This window comes from Lolium perenne, chromosome 5 (genome assembly GCF_019359855.2).
Source record: "Lolium perenne isolate Kyuss_39 chromosome 5, Kyuss_2.0, whole genome shotgun sequence".
NCBI classification, from domain to species: Eukaryota; Viridiplantae; Streptophyta; class Magnoliopsida; order Poales; family Poaceae; genus Lolium; species Lolium perenne.
This window is the reverse complement of record NC_067248.2, coordinates 26,803,871-26,821,158: the sequence shown is the minus strand read 5'-3', so window position 1 is coordinate 26,821,158 and position 17,288 is coordinate 26,803,871. Positions and strand designations below refer to the sequence as shown.

General features: G+C 47.8%; 2 protein-coding genes across 2 annotated transcripts; both read left to right on the top strand.

The window, feature by feature from the left end:
• Positions 1–7,557: 7,557 nt before the first annotated feature.
• On the top strand, positions 7,558–8,316 carry LOC139831437 (uncharacterized). Its single transcript, XM_071820716.1, has one exon. It carries the CDS (start codon positions 7,558–7,560, stop codon positions 8,314–8,316), a length of 759 nt encoding a protein of 252 aa, XP_071676817.1.
• Positions 8,317–9,801: 1,485 nt separating this feature from the next.
• Positions 9,802–10,950, top strand: LOC127303139 (cysteine-rich receptor-like protein kinase 25). Its single transcript, XM_051333912.1, has one exon. It carries the CDS (start codon positions 9,802–9,804, stop codon positions 10,948–10,950), a length of 1,149 nt encoding a protein of 382 aa, XP_051189872.1.
• Positions 10,951–17,288: the final 6,338 nt, after the last annotated feature.

Below are 17,288 nucleotides of genomic sequence, written 5' to 3'. Positions count from 1 at the left end.
TCTGTGCAACACAATGGCCGTGCCAATACATATCACTTGGAGTTCAAGGGCAAGAAAATCAACTTACAGCCTATGACACCACAGCAAATTGTCAATGAGTCTTGTCAGAAAGTTGAAGTGAACTTGGAAGATGCATCTTTAGATAGGCGAGAGAATTGTAATGTTGTGAGTGATATAACGAAAAGTGAGAGAGTGAATTCCTTAGTCTCATTAGCCACCAAAGAAGACATGAGAGAATTTAGTGAGGATCCTACAGCCATGCCTCTTGTGCTCTTATACAGGGGTACGGTTTTGGTTTCTAACGACATGACCCCTCTTCCTCTTGGTGTTTCTAATGTTTTGCAGGAATTTGGCGACGTGTTTCCGGATGAGGTACCCGCAGGACTTCCACCATTGCGAGGTATTGAGCATCAAATTGACTTGATTCCCGGAGCTTCGCTACCCAATCGGGCACCATATAGAACGAACCCCGAAGAAACGAAGGAGATACAGAAGCAAGTACAAGCGCTACTCGACAAAGGTTATATCCGCATAAGCCTTAGTCCTTGTGCTGTTCCTGTTATTCTAGTTCCTAAGAAAGATGGTACATGGCGTATGTGCGTAGATTGTAGAGCTATAAACAATATCACTATCCGATATCGTCACCCTATTCCCCGTTTAGAGGATATGCTAGATGAATTGAGTGGTCTTCTTTGTGTTCTCTAAAATTGATTTGCGTAGTGGTTATCATCAAATTAGGATGAAAGAAGGGGATGAGTGGAAAACAGCCTTTAAAACAAAATTTGGTTTATATGAGTGGTTAGTAATGCCTTTTGGTTTAACTAATGCACCTAGCACTTTCATGAGACTGATGAACCATGTTTTGCGTGAATTTATTGGCAAGTTTGTGGTTGTGTATTTTGACGACATATTAATCTACAGCCGCAATGAATCTGATCATATTATACATATTCGACATGTTTTGCAAGTGTTGCGTGATAATAAACTCTATGGTAATCTTGAGAAGTGCACATTTTGCAAAGATAAGGTTATATTTCTGGGTTATGTTGTCTCTAAGCATGGAGTAGAAGTAGATGTGTCTAAAATTGAAGCTATTCAAAATTGGCCTACTCCCATGAATGTGAGTCAAGTAAGAAGTTTTCATGGTCTAGCTGGGTTTTATCGCCGTTTTGTGCCCAATTTTTCTACTATTGCTGCACCTTTGAATGAATTGACTAAAAAGGGTGTTGTCTTTGAGTGGGGCGTTGCCCAAGATCATGCTTTTGATGAACTGAAACGATTGTTAACTTCTGCACCGTTGCTTGCACTTCCTGATTTCAATAAGCAATTTGAGATTGAATGTGATGCTAGTGGTATTGGAATTGGTGGTGTATTGATGCAAGAGGGTCGTCCAATTGCATATTTTTCTGAGAAACTGTCTGGTGCTAAGTTGAACTATCCTATATATGATAAAGAATTGTATGCTTTAATTAGAGTTCTTGAGGTTTGGCAACATTACTTGTGGCCAAAAGAATTTATCATACATTCTGATCATGAAGCTTTGAAATACCTGAAAGCTCAGTCTACTTTGCATAAGCGTCTTGCTAAGTGGGTTGAGTTCATTGAATCTTTTCCATACATTATTAAACATAAGAAGGGAAAAGATAATATTGTTGCTGATGCTCTATCTAGGAAGAATATGCTATTAACTCAACTTGATGTTAAAATTCCTGGATTAGAGGTGCTATGTGATTTATATGCTACTGATCATGATTTTGCTGAACCATATCGCTTATGTGCTCTTGGTAAAGCATGGGACAAATATCACATACACGATGAGTTTTTGTTTAGAGCTAACAAACTATGTGTTCCAGAATCGTCTGTGCGTTTGCTCTTATTGCAGGAATCACATGCTGGAGGTTTGATGGGTCACTTTGGGCGTGAGAAGACGCTACTCATGCTCGCTGACCACTTTTATTGGCCAAAGATGAGACGGGATGTGGACAGGTATGTGAAGAGATGCATTACTTGCAACAAATCCAAGTCCAAGCTGAAGCCTCACGGTTTGTATACTCCTTTACCGGCACCTACTACACCTTGGGAAGATATTAGTATGGATTTTGTGTTGGGTTTGCCGCGTACTAAAAGAGGCCATGATTCTATATTTGTGGTAGTGGACAGATTTTCTAAAATGTCACACTTTATTGCCTGCCACAAAAGCGACGATGCGTCGCATATTGCTAACCTGTTTTTCAGGGAGGTTGTGCGACTACATGGAGTTCCAAAGACAATTGTTTCTGATCGTGACGTGAAGTTTATGAGCTACTTCTGGAAGACGCTGTGGAGAAAGCTGGGGACAAAGCTGCTGTTCAGTACTACTTGTCATCCCCAAACTAATGGTTAAACTGAGGTGGTGAATAGAACATTGTCACAACTATTGAGATCCATGATCAAGAAGAACCTGAAGGAGTGAGAAGATTGTTTGCCGCATGTGGAGTTTGCTTATAACAGGGCGGTACACTCTACCACGGAGCTGTGTCCTTTTGAGGTGGTGTATGGTTTCAAACCCATTACTCCACTTGACTTGTTGCCTTTGCCCATACACGAGAGAGTTAATATGGAGGCATCCAAGAGGGCAGATTTTGTACGTAAGATCCATGTGAAGACTAAAGAGTTGATCGAGAAGAAAGGCAAGAGCAATGCTGCAAGGATGAACAAGAAGCGCAAAGAGATGTTGTTCAAGCCTGGTGATATGGTCTGGGTACATTTTCGCAAGGATAGGTTCCCGAAGCTACGGAAGTCCAAGTTGAAGCCTCGTGGTGCTGGTCCTTACAAAGTGCTTGCCAAGATCAATGATAATGCATACTCGATAGATCTTCCAGTTGATGAGTTTGGTGTCAGTAATTCTTTCAATGTGGCTGATTTGACACCATATGACGGAGAAGACCTTGGAGCGTCGGGGTCGACGCCTTTTGAAGGGGGGGGAGATGATGAGGACATCCCTACCTCACTACTACCTCCGTCATTGCAAGCTGAAGATGAACCTGCTGTGAAGCTCAAGTCCAATGAAGTTCGGATTGGACCTGTAGAGATCGTCCATCATGCAGAGTGCCGTCGATGTGCTGTGCTGTGCTGTGCTGTGCTGTGCATGTGTTAGAGGTGCCGGTGCCGGAGAAGATGCTGCCGGGTAGAGGTTCTTTGGTCTGCCAAACTTCTTGACGTCCAGGTTAGTCTCTCCATGCCTTGGTCTGAAATTTCCGAGTCTGACAAGGACAAAGGATGACTCTGAAGTCCGAGCTGAAGAATAGTCCATCTGACACATGGCCACTTCCAATTTGGTCGTGCCATATCCAGTCGCGCTATATTAGGGTCCGTGATTGCTTGAATAGAACCGAGCTCTATAAAATCTGAGCTACTTGAAAATGATGATAACGTAGGAGGTTTTTTCCAGCAATCAATGGTGATCACACGGTTTGCTTTCTCCCATTCGTTTCAGATGAGACTTCGATCAGTTCTTTGTGCAGGTAAGCTTGATTTCCTGCTAGAGTTGTTGTGATTGTCTTCGTATTTGACGATCTATCCTTTCGAGTTCTGTGTGCAGAAGAATCAACCAAGAGCAAAGGTGAGGTCGATATCATACCTTTTTGTTCTTGAAGTAGCTTATCGGTTCTGTTTTTCTATTGAAAAGTAAGTACTCCGTATTATATACCTCCCTCTATTCCCCTTTATAAGGCATTTTTGCAAGCCAATTAAGCCTGGCAAAACGTCTTATAAAAGGGGACAGAGGAGGTAGTTTACTGTGCAAATGCTATCCATATGGAGATATTATTTTTACAATATCCATACCAAGGCATGAATGATGAACCCCATGATAACCAAGTCCATCTATGACAGCGCCAGGTCCAACTTAGTAGTGCCATCCTCTACAGTCCATGTCCAGCAATATGGGTCAAACCCCCTCCTCCCGCACCCCTCCTCCCGCACCCCTTCCAAACCCTAAACATACCCCGCCGCCGCCGCCGGTAGCGCCACCGGGCAAAGGCCGCGGGGCGTGGCGACGGCGGCGGCCTCTCCTTGTTGCCGCGCTGGGACGGCGACCGGGATCCCTCGACGCTCGCGGCGGCCGGTCGGAATTGGTGATGGGCGGCGGCGGCCAGACCTCTGCGCGACGGCCAAAAGCGGCAGCCCCTTGCCTTCCGCCGGATCTTCACCGCAGCACGCCGGAGGGGCTGGTGGCGGGCAGCGGCCAGGCCATGATCTGCGCCACTTTCCCCCCGCCTCTCGGCCGTGTGTGGAGGCGATCTCGGGTTTCTCTCGCGTCACAAGGTCGCCTGGGGCAGCAGCCTTGGGTACGACGGTGGAGGTGGCCATCTTCTTCGTCGGAGAGGGTCGGCCTGCGGTTGGTGGTGGTGGATCTATCGATCTATCACCGCATTCCGCCGGCGTGATGGAGGAGCTTGGAAGCCGGCGTCGGTGTCGCCGGTGGTGGGTTGGAGTGGCCAGCCCGGGATGGTCGCCGACGTGGGGGTCCGACCTGAATAAAGGCGGCGGTCCTAGGGCCTCTCTTGCGTGAAGAGGAGGACCTACCGGAGGCCTGGACTCGTGATCTGGCCGGAGTGTTGAGTTCCGGAAGGCTCCGCCGATGAATGTAACAGTGCTTTTGCCTGGAGTTTGTTGGATCGGAGGTATTCGGTCGTGCGCACCCATGTTTTTTTTCCGACCGATTGGTTCTGGAGGGAGCGGCGCGAAGCTCTTTTTCTTTGATTGACATCAAGTGACTATGGATCCATGATGAAAGTCGGAAGAAGAGAATTTAATGAAGGCCAGAGGGGAGGACTAGCTAAGGGAGGTTCAAGTCTTTGTGATGTTGAGGGACTTGCTTGGTGTTTCGGGCTTCACAGCAGCGGTATGAAAGTGGGGGTGACAACACAGGTGAAGTGCAGAGTCCTACCTTTCAGGGTGAAAACCCAAGGTCTGGCCTTAATTGGTTGTGCCTGGCAATGTCCTTGGTGGAGGCATTTGTTTTGTGTTGTCTTGGCGGTGGATGTATTGCTGTTGTTAGGCCCGAGATACTGTAGCGGGACTTTTATTTCTTAGTTTTCTTTTCTTGTTTTTGGCTGTGTGCATTCGTAGTGCCATTAGGGTGGTGCGTTGTTGCAGAGGCTGGGTGTAATTGGTATCTTCTTGATATTAATATATTCCCTTTATCGAAAAAACTATAGCAGAAGTCAGGCTCTCCGTTACGCGTAAGTAGACAAGCTATAGTGTACTGTGCCCAAAATAACCAAAACAACATGCACACCAAAGTCGACCAATCTTGTGGTCAATTTCCGAGAAAATGCAAAGTATCACGATCTGGTGAAATATTGAAAGCACTGCACATGGAGGGGGCTCCATTCCAGGTGGCATTGCTGCTCTCTGCATATGTACCTACTATATATATCAAGGGGTGTCTCGTGTGATAGTTGTCGCTCACAGCTCACCAAGTCGTCACCACCACTTGGTGAAAGAGGCACTTGTGTAAAGAATTTTCAGAGAAGGAGGTGAAAGAGGCACTTGATAGTATTGGGGATATGAAGGCTCCGGGACCGGATGGTATGCATGCACTTTTCTATAAAAAGTTCTGGGATGTTGTTGGGGAGAAGGTGACAGAGGAAGTTCTAAATGTTCTAAATGGAGGACCTATGCCACCGGATTGGAATGATACATGTATTGTGCTCATCCCAAAGACGAACAAACCAGAATGTATGAAGGACTTAAGGCCAATTAGCCTCTGTAATGTGGTGTATAAATTGATATCAACGATGCTTGCTAATAGGCTGAAGGTGATATTCACCTAGATCATCTCACCAAATCAAAGTGCATTTGTGCCGGGGAGGCTCATTACAGATAATATTTTATTGGCTTATGAGTGCACACATTTTATGAAGAGCAAAAAGAAGGGAAAGGATGGATATGCTGCAGTAAAATTAGATATGAGCAAAGCCTATGACCGTGTTGAGTGGGTCTTCTTGGAGAAGATGATGAGGAAATTAGGATTTGCCGAAGATTGGATTGGTAGAATAATGCTTTGTGTCTCTTCTGTGAGCTACCAAGTACGGGTGAATGGAGTTTTGACCAATGTAATAATTCCGGAAAGAGGGCTGCGCCAAGGAGACCCATTATCTCCTTATTTGCTTCTCATATGTGCGGAAGGCTTCTCGTCCTTGTTGAATAAAGCAGAAATTGAAGGAGAATTGGAAGGCATTCGGATTTGTAATGGTGCCCCAAGTTTTAACCACCTTTTGTTTGCAGACGACTCTTTGGTACTTATCAAAGCTAATCGTGAGAGTGCCAAGTCCCTGCAACATGTACTACAACTTTATGAGGTATGCTCGGGGCAAACCATCAATTTCGATAAGTCTTCCGTGATGTTTAGTGAGAATACAAAAGACATACACCGCTCTCAAGTGTTGGCTGAACTGAACATTAATAGCAGAAGCAAGAACGGAGAAATACCTTGGGTTGCCGGTCTATGTAGGTAGATCAAGATCCAAGACTTTTGAGTATCTGAAGGACAGAATTTGGAAGAAGATACAAGGATGGAAGGAAAAAATGTTGTCAAAGGCAGGGAAAGATATATTAATTAAAGCTTGTGCCCAAGCCATTCCGACGTTTGCTATGTCATGTTTTGATTTAACCAAGGTTTTGTGTGATGAGATAGGCATGATGATATGCAGATATTGGTGGGCACAACAAGATAAAGAGAATAAAATGCATTGGTTGAGCTGGGAGACACTTACAAAGCCGAAAAATGAAGGAGGGCTGGGTTTTAGAGATTTATATGGTTTTAATATGGCCATGCTTGCAAGACAAGGATGGCGTATGCTCACTAATCCCGATTCGTTGTGTGCCCGGGTTTTGAAGGCTAGATACTTTCCAAACACTTCTATGTTGGAGGCTACAGCAAGTGCTGGTATATCTTACTCATGGAGAAGCATACTAAAAGGAATAGCTCTCTTGAAAGAAGGCCTTTTTTGGAGGATTGGAGATGGGACAACTGTCAATATTTGGACTGATGCATGGTTATCTAGAGATGGCTCTCGTCAACCAATCACACTAAGAGGTCAGAGTGTGCTAACAAAAGTGAGCGAACTTATAGATCCACACACTGGACAGTGGGATGAAATTCTGGTTCGTGACAATTTATGGGAAATGGATGCCAGAATCATTTTATCAACACCATTAAGGGATGATTTTGAAGACTTCCCAGCTTGGCATCATGATTCCAAGGGCATATTTTCGGTGAAATCAGCATATAGAATTTATGTGCAAATTCGGGATGCTAACAAGCAAGCATCATCACATAGTGTGGAGGAGAAGTCTCAGTGGACAAAGATTTGGGATCTGCCATGTCTGCCCAAAATAAAACAATTTGTATGGAGACTTGCACATAATAGCTTACCTCTAATGGTGAATATTGAAAGGAGGGGGATATTATGTGACACACTGTGTGTATGCTGTAAAAGGCTAGATGAAGACGGGGCACATTTATTTCTGAAATGCAAAGAAATGAGAGGGTTATGGAAGAGTATTGGCATGGAGGAGCTATGCGATCGCATGAGCACATATGAAAATGCACAAGCACTGGTGCAAGAAATCCTACTGCTCAATGATGAGAAGAAAGTTCTGATTCTCTGCCTACTATGGCGTTGGTGGCTGCAGAGGAACAAAAGGAGTAGAGAAGGAAAAAATGTGCCAGCTGAAATAATTCTACGCCAAGCTAGGTATTGGGCGGTTGAATCACTGCAGTACTGCAGGAAGGAAACAATACCTGCTGCGCCGAGTCCTAGCTGCCGCTGGAGGAAACCGATAGGTGAATCACTGAAAATCAATCTTGATGGAGCATACCTGTCGGAGACACGACAAGGGGGATGGGGTTTCATTGTGAGGGACCAATATGGTGAAGTGAGGGGCTCAGGAGCTGGACGAATAAATTATGTGGCAAGTGCATTGCAGGCAGAGGCGCTAGCTTGCATGGAAGCTGTGCACGCGAGTGCTGCATGGGGGATGGGATGCATCGAGCTAGAATCTGACTCTACAATTCTCGTCAGTGCCCTGAACAATTCGCAATATGACCTCATGCCTGAAGGAGTGATCTTTCGAGACATCCGCATTTTCTTACAACTAAACTTTATCTCTTTCAAAGTTTCCCATGTGGCCCGTTGTTGTAATAAAGCTGCACACATGTTAGCTGCTTTTGGCTCAAGCCACAATGAGGTACGGCTGCTTTGGCCAGAGTATGTACCAGATGATATAAACGTTGTTGTGGCCAGCGAGTCTGCTGAGCCAGTTTAATGGAATCAGTGTGTTCCATCTCAAAAAAAAGTCGTCACCACCACTGGCCGCCCATGGCTTTACCTCCATGAGTTCGTCTTCTGCTGCTCCTGGCAGTCGTCCCTGCGTTCCGTGCCTGCCCACTTGTTCAAGATATCGATGGCAGCGTCGAAATGGGAGCATCGCCCCAGTGTCCACAGCTTTTCTTTATTACATTATTCGCAAGCCTTACAAGGGAGATACAAAGATCAACTCGAAGCCACCTTTCCAGCGACAACTGGCTATGCCTACACGAGCGATGAAGGGGTTGACCATGAACAGGATCATTACCCTGACAATACACCAACGCACATCATCTAAAACTGAATGCATTTCCAAGCCGCTCATTGGCAGGTGAGACAGTCAAGCGGACCCTGATCGTCAAGCGGACCCTGATCGCACGTCAGTACACACGTCACATAAATCGCTACCGCCGTCTTCCTCGCACCCATCTTCAAGAGGGATCACCGCACCTGCCGTCGATGTCACCGTGACGCCAGACAGCTCCATCATCCTGCACGCGTCCAGCAGTCCGCGTCCGTCTTCGATACCCTGCAGCTCCACGTTGCCGAGAATCATCGGCGTCAACGTGGTAGATGAACACCACTCCACCAAGATCCACCTCCATCCAACAGCTGCTCCAAAAATGATGCCCCAGGAGGTAGAACGACGCAGGAGCGCCGTCATCATCCGATCCGGGAGATCCGGATCTAGGGTTTTCCCGGAGCAGCACGAGTGAGTAGCCGCAGACTGCGACGACGATGCCTTTGAGAAGGTTACGACGCGTGACGTCGCCATCGCCCACCACGACCAAGGTCGGATCACGGTTTTCACTGGCAACCGCGCATCCCCAACTCGCTGCTAGGACTAGATGTGAGATCAGGAGCTCGCCACACCCAGCCCCAATCCGGCCGACCACCTTCGACGGAGAAGATGGTCACCACCACCATGCCTAGGGCTGCTGCCCTAGGACTCCTCATGACGCAAGAGAAGCTCAGTAGCGCCTCTCCGCCGACGTAGGACGCCTGCAGATCGGCGCCATGACCGCCACCTCCCCGCACCGCTGCATCCGAGAAGGCTAGGCCGATCCGCCGCCGCCGTGCCCACCGATCCGCAGTCGAGGAGAATCCGCCGCCGCCGCCGCCACACCACCAAGGCTTTGCCTGGCAGTGCCTAGGGCGGAGGCAGTGGGGGAGGAAGGCGCACGGGGGCGAGAGGAAGAAGCGCCGGCGGTCGCCCTGGCGCGGCGCGGCCCCGCAGCGCGGGGGCGAGAGGTTAGGGTTGGGTGGGGCGAGAGGCTATCCCTGATGGGTTGGAATTTGTTCCAACTGACAGCAACTACAGCGACGGAAGCCCATGCCATGTGAACCTGTACCGGCTCGTGTCAGACATCCCCATGGCCGTCGACTCCAACAGCTTCTTCAACGGGATGTTTGGGGCGGCAGGCGATGAGGCCTTTGGCCCTTCATGTGCTACGCTGGCGACACCGACTCTGAGTGCCAGGACTGCCTCGATCGCGCACCCGATGGTATCATGAAGTTGTGCTCGTACAGCCGGACGGTTCAGGCCGTCTACAACTCTTGCTCCCTCCGATACTCTGATGAGTCATTCTTCTCCGTTGCTGACCTCTCCATTGTTGACATAGCTGATCTTTCCATCATGCCCCAGGTCGAACAAACCCCTTACCGACCTTGGAACCACATAGGCCCTGATCAAACTTGGTACGATGGAGGCGTACTTGTAGGGCACGTCGTGGACACGGTTGGCTTCAGCCAAACAAGGCTCAAGCTTATTCATCGGCTCACGGTGAAGGCCACCCAAGCGGCTGTGCGGATCGCGGAGGGCACACAACCGTTCACTGGCATGCAGTTGTTGCAGGCGGTGGTGCAGTGCACGAGGGATCTGCCACCGAGCGAGTGCACACGCTGCCTCTCCTACTACACCGATCAGCTGCCACGACTGTTCCCAAACAACACCGGCGGCGCCATCAAAGGGTCGAGCTGCTACCTGCGGTACGCTGTCCTCGCAGAAAAACCGCGGACCATGCAGGTGCGGATGGAGAGATACCTATATAGCGAGAAATATCGCAGAGAACATGAGAAGCAGATCACCAAGAATGAAAAGTACCGTGAGGAGTACCGCAGAGAACGACGACGAAATGTGGCCATCGTTACCATCCTTTTCACCATCTCTATGGTGCCAGTGGTGTGCCTGATCGGCACGTTGGTTCGGTTCTTGAGTTACAGGTGGCTATATTGGATGGCGGCCGCCAGGGTTGCCGTGAGATCAGACCTAGAAAGTCTTGCGAAAGTGATGGCTTACTATCGCGGCAAAAGCATATACGAAGATGAGTTCGAGCAAGGTACTGGACCCCGACGGTTCACATATGATGAGCTTGTGGCTGCCACCAACGGCTTCTCCAGCCAGAACAAGCTAGGCGAAGGAGGCTTCGGGTGTGTGTACTGGGGATTCCTCAACGAGTTGAATCTTCACATCGCAGTGAAGAAAGTGTCCAAGAGCTCTCGTCAGGGCTGGAAGGAGTTTGTTTCAGAGGTGAGGATCATCAGCCGGCTCCGGCATCGAAACCTTGTGCAGCTCCTTGGATTTTTTCGATAAAGGATGTTTTATTACTTTGAAAAGCAATCACATCCAGCCTCTGCATAACCAGGATGCACACAGCTGTTTCAAAAGTCCAGAACTAGCAATAAATGAAAAAAGGCGAAATACATATCGAGACGATAAACTATATAACGCCTAAGACGAGTGTGGAGCTTCAATCTGTAGACTATGCTGCCACCCATGTCGGGAAAAAGTATCCCTCGCCGTAGCCTCCAACCGTGTACAGACCTCCGTAAATAGGTCTCGGTTCTCCGCCCGCTGAAGAGGTAACCATGAACGGAGAATACCTGTACATCTGTAGATGACCTGCAACAAAGAACAGTTTTTATCGTTAAAAATCTTGTCATTTCTACATAGCCATAGCGCCCAGATAACTGCAAGCGCCCCCACCCTAAGAAGCAACTTAAACCTTGAATCAACACCATGAAGCCAATTGCCAAAGACATTTGCCACACTAGTCAGGGGATACAGGGTAGACGCTACTTGGATGACTGACCATATAGATTTCGCAAAATTGCACTGGAAGAATAGGTGTTTGATGGTTTCGTCATGATGAAAGAAAACACACCGTGAATTTCCGTGCCAATTCCGCTTAACAAGATTATCTTTAGTAAGAATAACTCCTCGACGAAGGTACCATCCAAAAATCTTGATTTTTAATGGTATCTTCATCTTCCAAATTTTCTTATTATTATCAACTGGTAAATCAGAATGGAGGATTGCATTGTATAAAGATTTAACTGAGAAAGAGCCATCTACATGAAGATTCCAACTAAATTCATCCGGTTCAGGGGATAATTGAATATCACCCAACCGTTGAACTAGATTATTCCATGCTGTTAGCCTTTGTCCAAGTAAAACCCGTCTGAACGTCACATTCGGAGGTGAGGTAGCCATGACGGTAGCAATGGTATCACCTTTGCGACGAACAATACTATACAAAGCAGGATTTTGTTCACTCAGGGAGGGACGAAATTATCGACGTGGTGTCTTTCATTTTCACGAGAGAGATCTCATGAGATCTCTTTTCCTCTTTGCTACACCTAATAAGAAGGAATCAGATCATAATAGTACTCCCATTTCAGAATTAACGAATCCGGAGTTAACAGAGGATCAGTTAAATACTTTTTATGCCGCCACTGCATTCCATCATGATAAATACCCGAATTATACTCTAGCGACGGAATGGTTGTCCAACCAAACATCTTCCCAGAAACGTATTTGTGCTCCATTCTTAATAGAAAAAGTACCATGACGAAAGAAAATGTTTTTCGTTGCCATGAGACTAGCCCAAAAGTGAGAGTCCCCGGGTTTCCAAACCACTTGGGAGAGCGTCTTCGAGACAATATACTTTCTCCGGAGAATAGTTTGCCAAGTCCCATTCTCGGTAAGAAGCTTAAAAAGCCATTTACCTAGCAGAGCAGAATTCTTAACCTCCAGGTCATGAATTCCAAGTCCGCCTTGATCTTTGGGACTACACACTATACTCCATTTAACCAATCGATATTTCTTTTTCTCGCTGTCCCCTTGCCAAAAGAATCTGGATCGATAATAATCGAGTTTATGCAGAATTCCTTTCGGCAGAAGAAAGAATGATAACATATACAGTACCATATTTGTTAGTACCGAGTTAATGAGTACCAGTCTTCCTCCTAGGGACAGGAATTTGCCTTTCCAACTACTAAGGCGTTTCTGTAATCTTTCTTCCACAATCTTCCATTCAGCAAGGGTAAGTCTCCGATAGTGAATCGGGATACCCAAATACCGAATAGGGAAATGGCCTTGCCCGCAACCAAACAACTCTGTATACTGAGTCATATCGTTTTGGGCATCGCTGAAACAGAACAATTCACTCTTATGGAAGTTAATTTTCAATCCCGACAATTGCTCGAAGGCTGCTAAAATTAATTTGAGATTACGAGCTTTTTCGAGATTATGATCCATAAAAAGAATTGTGTCATCGGCATATTGAAGGATAGATAAACCCCCATCAACCAAATGTGGGATCACACCTTCAATTTGACCATCAGACTTGGCACGCTCTATGAGTATTGCCAGCATATCTGCTACAATGTTGAATAACATTGGTGATAGCGGATCGCCTTGGCGTAACCTCTTTCGTGTCTGGAAATAGTGGCCTGTGTCATCATTGACCCTAATTGCCACGCTACCTCCATACACAAAATCGTAAATTAGAGCACGCCACTCAGGAGAAAAACCTTTCATCCTGAGTGTCTGTTGTAGGAAAGACCATTTGACCTTATCATATGCCTTTTCGAAATCTAATTTTAAAATGACCCCATTAAGTTTCTTGGAATGCATCTCATGTACCGTCTCATGCAGAACTGCCACTCCATCAAGGATATTCCTTCCTTGCATGAAAGCAGTCTGAGAAGGTTGGACAACATGATCCGCGACCGTATTCAGTCTAATGGTGACCACTTTCGTGAAAATTTTGAAACTGACGTTTAAGAGGCAAATAGGTCTATATTGTTGAATCCTTTCTGCCTCATTAACCTTCGGTAACAAAATTACTTCACCAAAATTTAGACGAAATAGTTCTAATTGTCCTGTGTGAAGATCACTGAACAAATCTAGAAGATCCAATTTGATAGTATCCCAGAAAGTTTGATAAAACTCCGCTGGGAAACCATCTGGACCTGGTGCTTTATTGCACTCCATTTGGAAAATTGCTTTCTTAACCTCATCCTCAGAATAAGGCGCAGTTAAGAGGCCATTTTCCTCTGGAGAAACTTGGGGTATATCGTCCGTGCGGTCCTCATTAAGGGAGAAAGAACTTTCCTCCGGAGGCCCAAATAGACCCTTATAGTAATTAGTAATGTAAGATTTGAGTTGATCATGCCCTTCAATAACCCCTTCATCTTGGATGAGAGAATGAATACATTTTTTCCGATGCCTTCCATTGGCTAAGCCATGAAAATATCGTGTATTCGAATCCCCTTCCAAAATGAATTGGGCCTTTGATCGTTGATACCATTTGAGTTCCTCTTCGCGAAGAAGGCTCGCTATCTGTGCATTGGATTGATTCTTAAGGTCAATCTCTTGCGTGGATAACGGTCTCACTTCCGCTAGGGCCTCTAGGTCATCGATCACTTGTGAAAGGCGAATCTTTTCTTTCTTAAGAATACCAGCCGTATGGGCAGCCCAACCCGTGAGATGTTTACGCGTAGCGCGCATTTTATTATTCCATCTCGACATCGGATTGTTGCCCCTGACTGGTCTTTCCCACACCCTCTTAACCATCTCGTGAAATCCATCTCGTTGTAGCCAACCTAGTTCAAATTTGAACGGCCGTTTACAAACCTGATGTGGATTCCCAGTGGTTAATAGAATGGGAGCATGGTCAGACAGTTTTTCAATACACTCTAGGGCGCGGACAGACACCATGGGATATTGATTCTCCCATTCGGTATCCATCAACACACGATCTAGTTTCTCGTATGTTGGCTCAGGCAAGCTGTTGGCCCAAGTAAACTGTCGACCAGACATAAAAACCTCTCTTAAGTCTAAGCTATCAATGACAGCATTAAACAAGAAAGGTCAATGTCCATCAAAAGGGCCTTTACTCTTCTCATGAGGAAATCTCATCAAATTAAAATCCCCGCCGATTAAAATCGGATACGGATTATCCTTTGCGAGATTTACCAACTCACGTAGAAAGTCGGCCTTAAAAGCGTCTTGGGCAGCGCCATACACAGCAACCAGACTCCAAATGAAACCGTCTACTTTGTTCTGGATTTCGAGTTTGATGTGATACTCTCCATTTGAACTAGCAAGAACAGTCATTGTGTCTACGCGGACGCCAAGTAAAATGCCCCAGACCTACCACGAGGCGGACGAGAAAACCACTGAAAGTTAATCCCGCCTGACAATCGGTCGAGGAAACTTTGTGAGAAATTTCGTCTACCCGTCTCCGATATTGCAATAAAATCTAAATCATAATCTCTACAACCATCGGCAATGTGAGAATGCTTAGCCAAGTCTCCAAGACCTCTGCTATTCCGAAACATGCCAATCATCGAGAAACTTTTTTAGATTTAGTATTTTTGCCATATCTACGAGACTTCTTACCAGCGGACGATCGGGAACCACGTGCAGAAGCTTTTAGATCATAAATTGAACTAAGCTCCGAGTGTTCCAAATCGACCTCAGTAAGAGTACCAATAATAGACGAGAGAAGCTGACCATCTAAGATGTCATCCGCTCCATCATCGTCATCAACTGGAGTCTCCAGCCCAGTGGAGTCATTCGAAGCAACCGTTAAACGGTCAAGCTCCGTCTGTCTCAACACATTGGCAGAACCCGAAACCTCGTCAGGCCTAGTACCCAACGAAACTCCTAAACTGAGCAAATTAGAAGAAATGCGAGAATCTGAAAAAGAAGTGAAAGACTTGGATGAATGTCTCATACCTGCCGTGTCCAAATTCTTCTCCGCCTTACGTCGCATGGCTCTCTGCATGGCGTCCTCATCGGTAGGTCCCGCCCCATCCTCCGAAAGCGCGTACCTCCCACTCCTCCTCAAAGTCGGCTGAACGACCGGAGGAGGGACGGTAGGGGGAGGATGCTGCGGAGCGGGGACCGGTGAAGTAGAGCTCGGGCGTGGCGAAGAAGTGGTCAAAGCAGGAACGATCGACGAAGCGGGTGAAGAGGTAGGTGATGCAGGGGTAAGAGGCGATGAAGCCCCCCGCACCGACCCCGACCTCGACAACCCACCAGCTGCTGGAGTAGAAGGCGTAGACGATGGGGCATCAGCCGACCCCAAAGGGTCCAGGCCATGCCCCAGCCCCGGCGTCCCCACCACCTGTGGAGATGGAGCGGTCTCCCGAAGTGCGTCCGAGGCCCGCTGTCCGTCGACGGAGGCCAGGCCACTGCGTGGCTGTGCGTCCACCGAAGGAGAGGCAGCCGCAGCGACACCCCTCCCGGCGTCAAGGCCACGCGACGGCCGAGGCGACGTGACGGCGGTGGGCGTGCATGGCGCGGCCTCAGCTGAGGCCACTCCCCCCCGCGCCTCGTCCTGGTGGCACAGCGGCGCGGCGTCGCCCGCCGCCTCCTCCTCCAGGACCGGTCCACGCGGTAGCCGGCCGCCAGGTGGTGGTGAGGACGGCGGAGCCCTCGAGGCCAGCTCCACCGCCACCACCCCTCGAGGCTGAAGATGACTGCGATGCCCCCGGAGGCGCGAAACTCGACGACGGAGAAGAAGCCGGCCTAGTTCGACCCTGCATGAAAGTACGAACACGTGAAGGTGAAGGAGTCCGAGATGCCCGTGGTGGAGAAGCAACTAGATGCGGTGTCTGGGACTGTGCCCTCGCCACTATCTCTCGTCCTCTATCGGTCACCGGTGAGTGATTAAAAGGAGTCAGAGCCAGCTGTGCACCCGTCGTCGAAGTTGCACCAGTCGTGTGCGTAGGAGGGCGGGTATCCACCTCCATGTTCGCCGCCCCTGGTGCAACCTCCGCTGAACCATCCTCTAGTCGCTCCTCCTCCGCACCATGGGAATCATCAGTATCCTCCCCATCTTTCCAGAAGAAAGGCCGAAACCGTGAGTCGGGCTTGAAACCATCCGCCTCCTTCCGAAACCAAAATTTGTAGTCATTGAGGTGTAGCAAAGCAACCACCTCCAAATAGCCACGTTCATCTCTCGAGAGCGCCGAAACGTCCCGCATAGCCACCAAAATGCGAACAATCCCCTGACTGCGAAGAGTATATAAGTCCACATCAAGAGTAGAACCAATGAGAGTCCCAACAACCCATAGCCGAAGAAAGTGCTTCACAGAATCCGGCACACCATCGACATGCACCCAAACTGGCTTCATAACAAAGGCCGGAGCAATATCCTGATGTTCCCAAGAAGAGACAAGCACCTGTGCCTGAACCTTGGGCACACTCATCTGCATGCCGTCTATCCTCACCAAATCATCATGTGTAGGAACCCCAACAAGAAAGGCCTTCTCCCCATGTGGAGACGCCTCCCATCTCCAGGTGGGATTCCCAGGACACATACGTGCAAGGAAGCTCTGAATATCCGCCGCCGTGACTGTCCCCTCACCAGACACCTGAACCAAAGCAGTTGGTACAGCAGAGGCAATCAACTGAGGCTTATACACCGAGTCAGGGAGCTGCAGGTCAAGAGTGGCATCATTACCGTAACCAACAAAAAAACTCATGGGCGTCGGAACCTTCAGAATAGGGCATCTAATAGTCGGATGATCCCCAGAATCACAAACCAAACAATAATGCAGGACCTTGCATTTCTTTGTAGCATGAGTATTCACATCACATTTCCAACATCGTCCCACCTTCTTCTGTTTCACGGG

Coding starts and splice junctions, on each gene's coding strand:
- LOC139831437 (XM_071820716.1), top strand. CDS start 7,558: ATGGAGGAGCTATGCGATCGCATGAGCACATATGAAAATGCACAAGCA.
- LOC127303139 (XM_051333912.1), top strand. CDS start 9,802: ATGTGCTACGCTGGCGACACCGACTCTGAGTGCCAGGACTGCCTCGAT.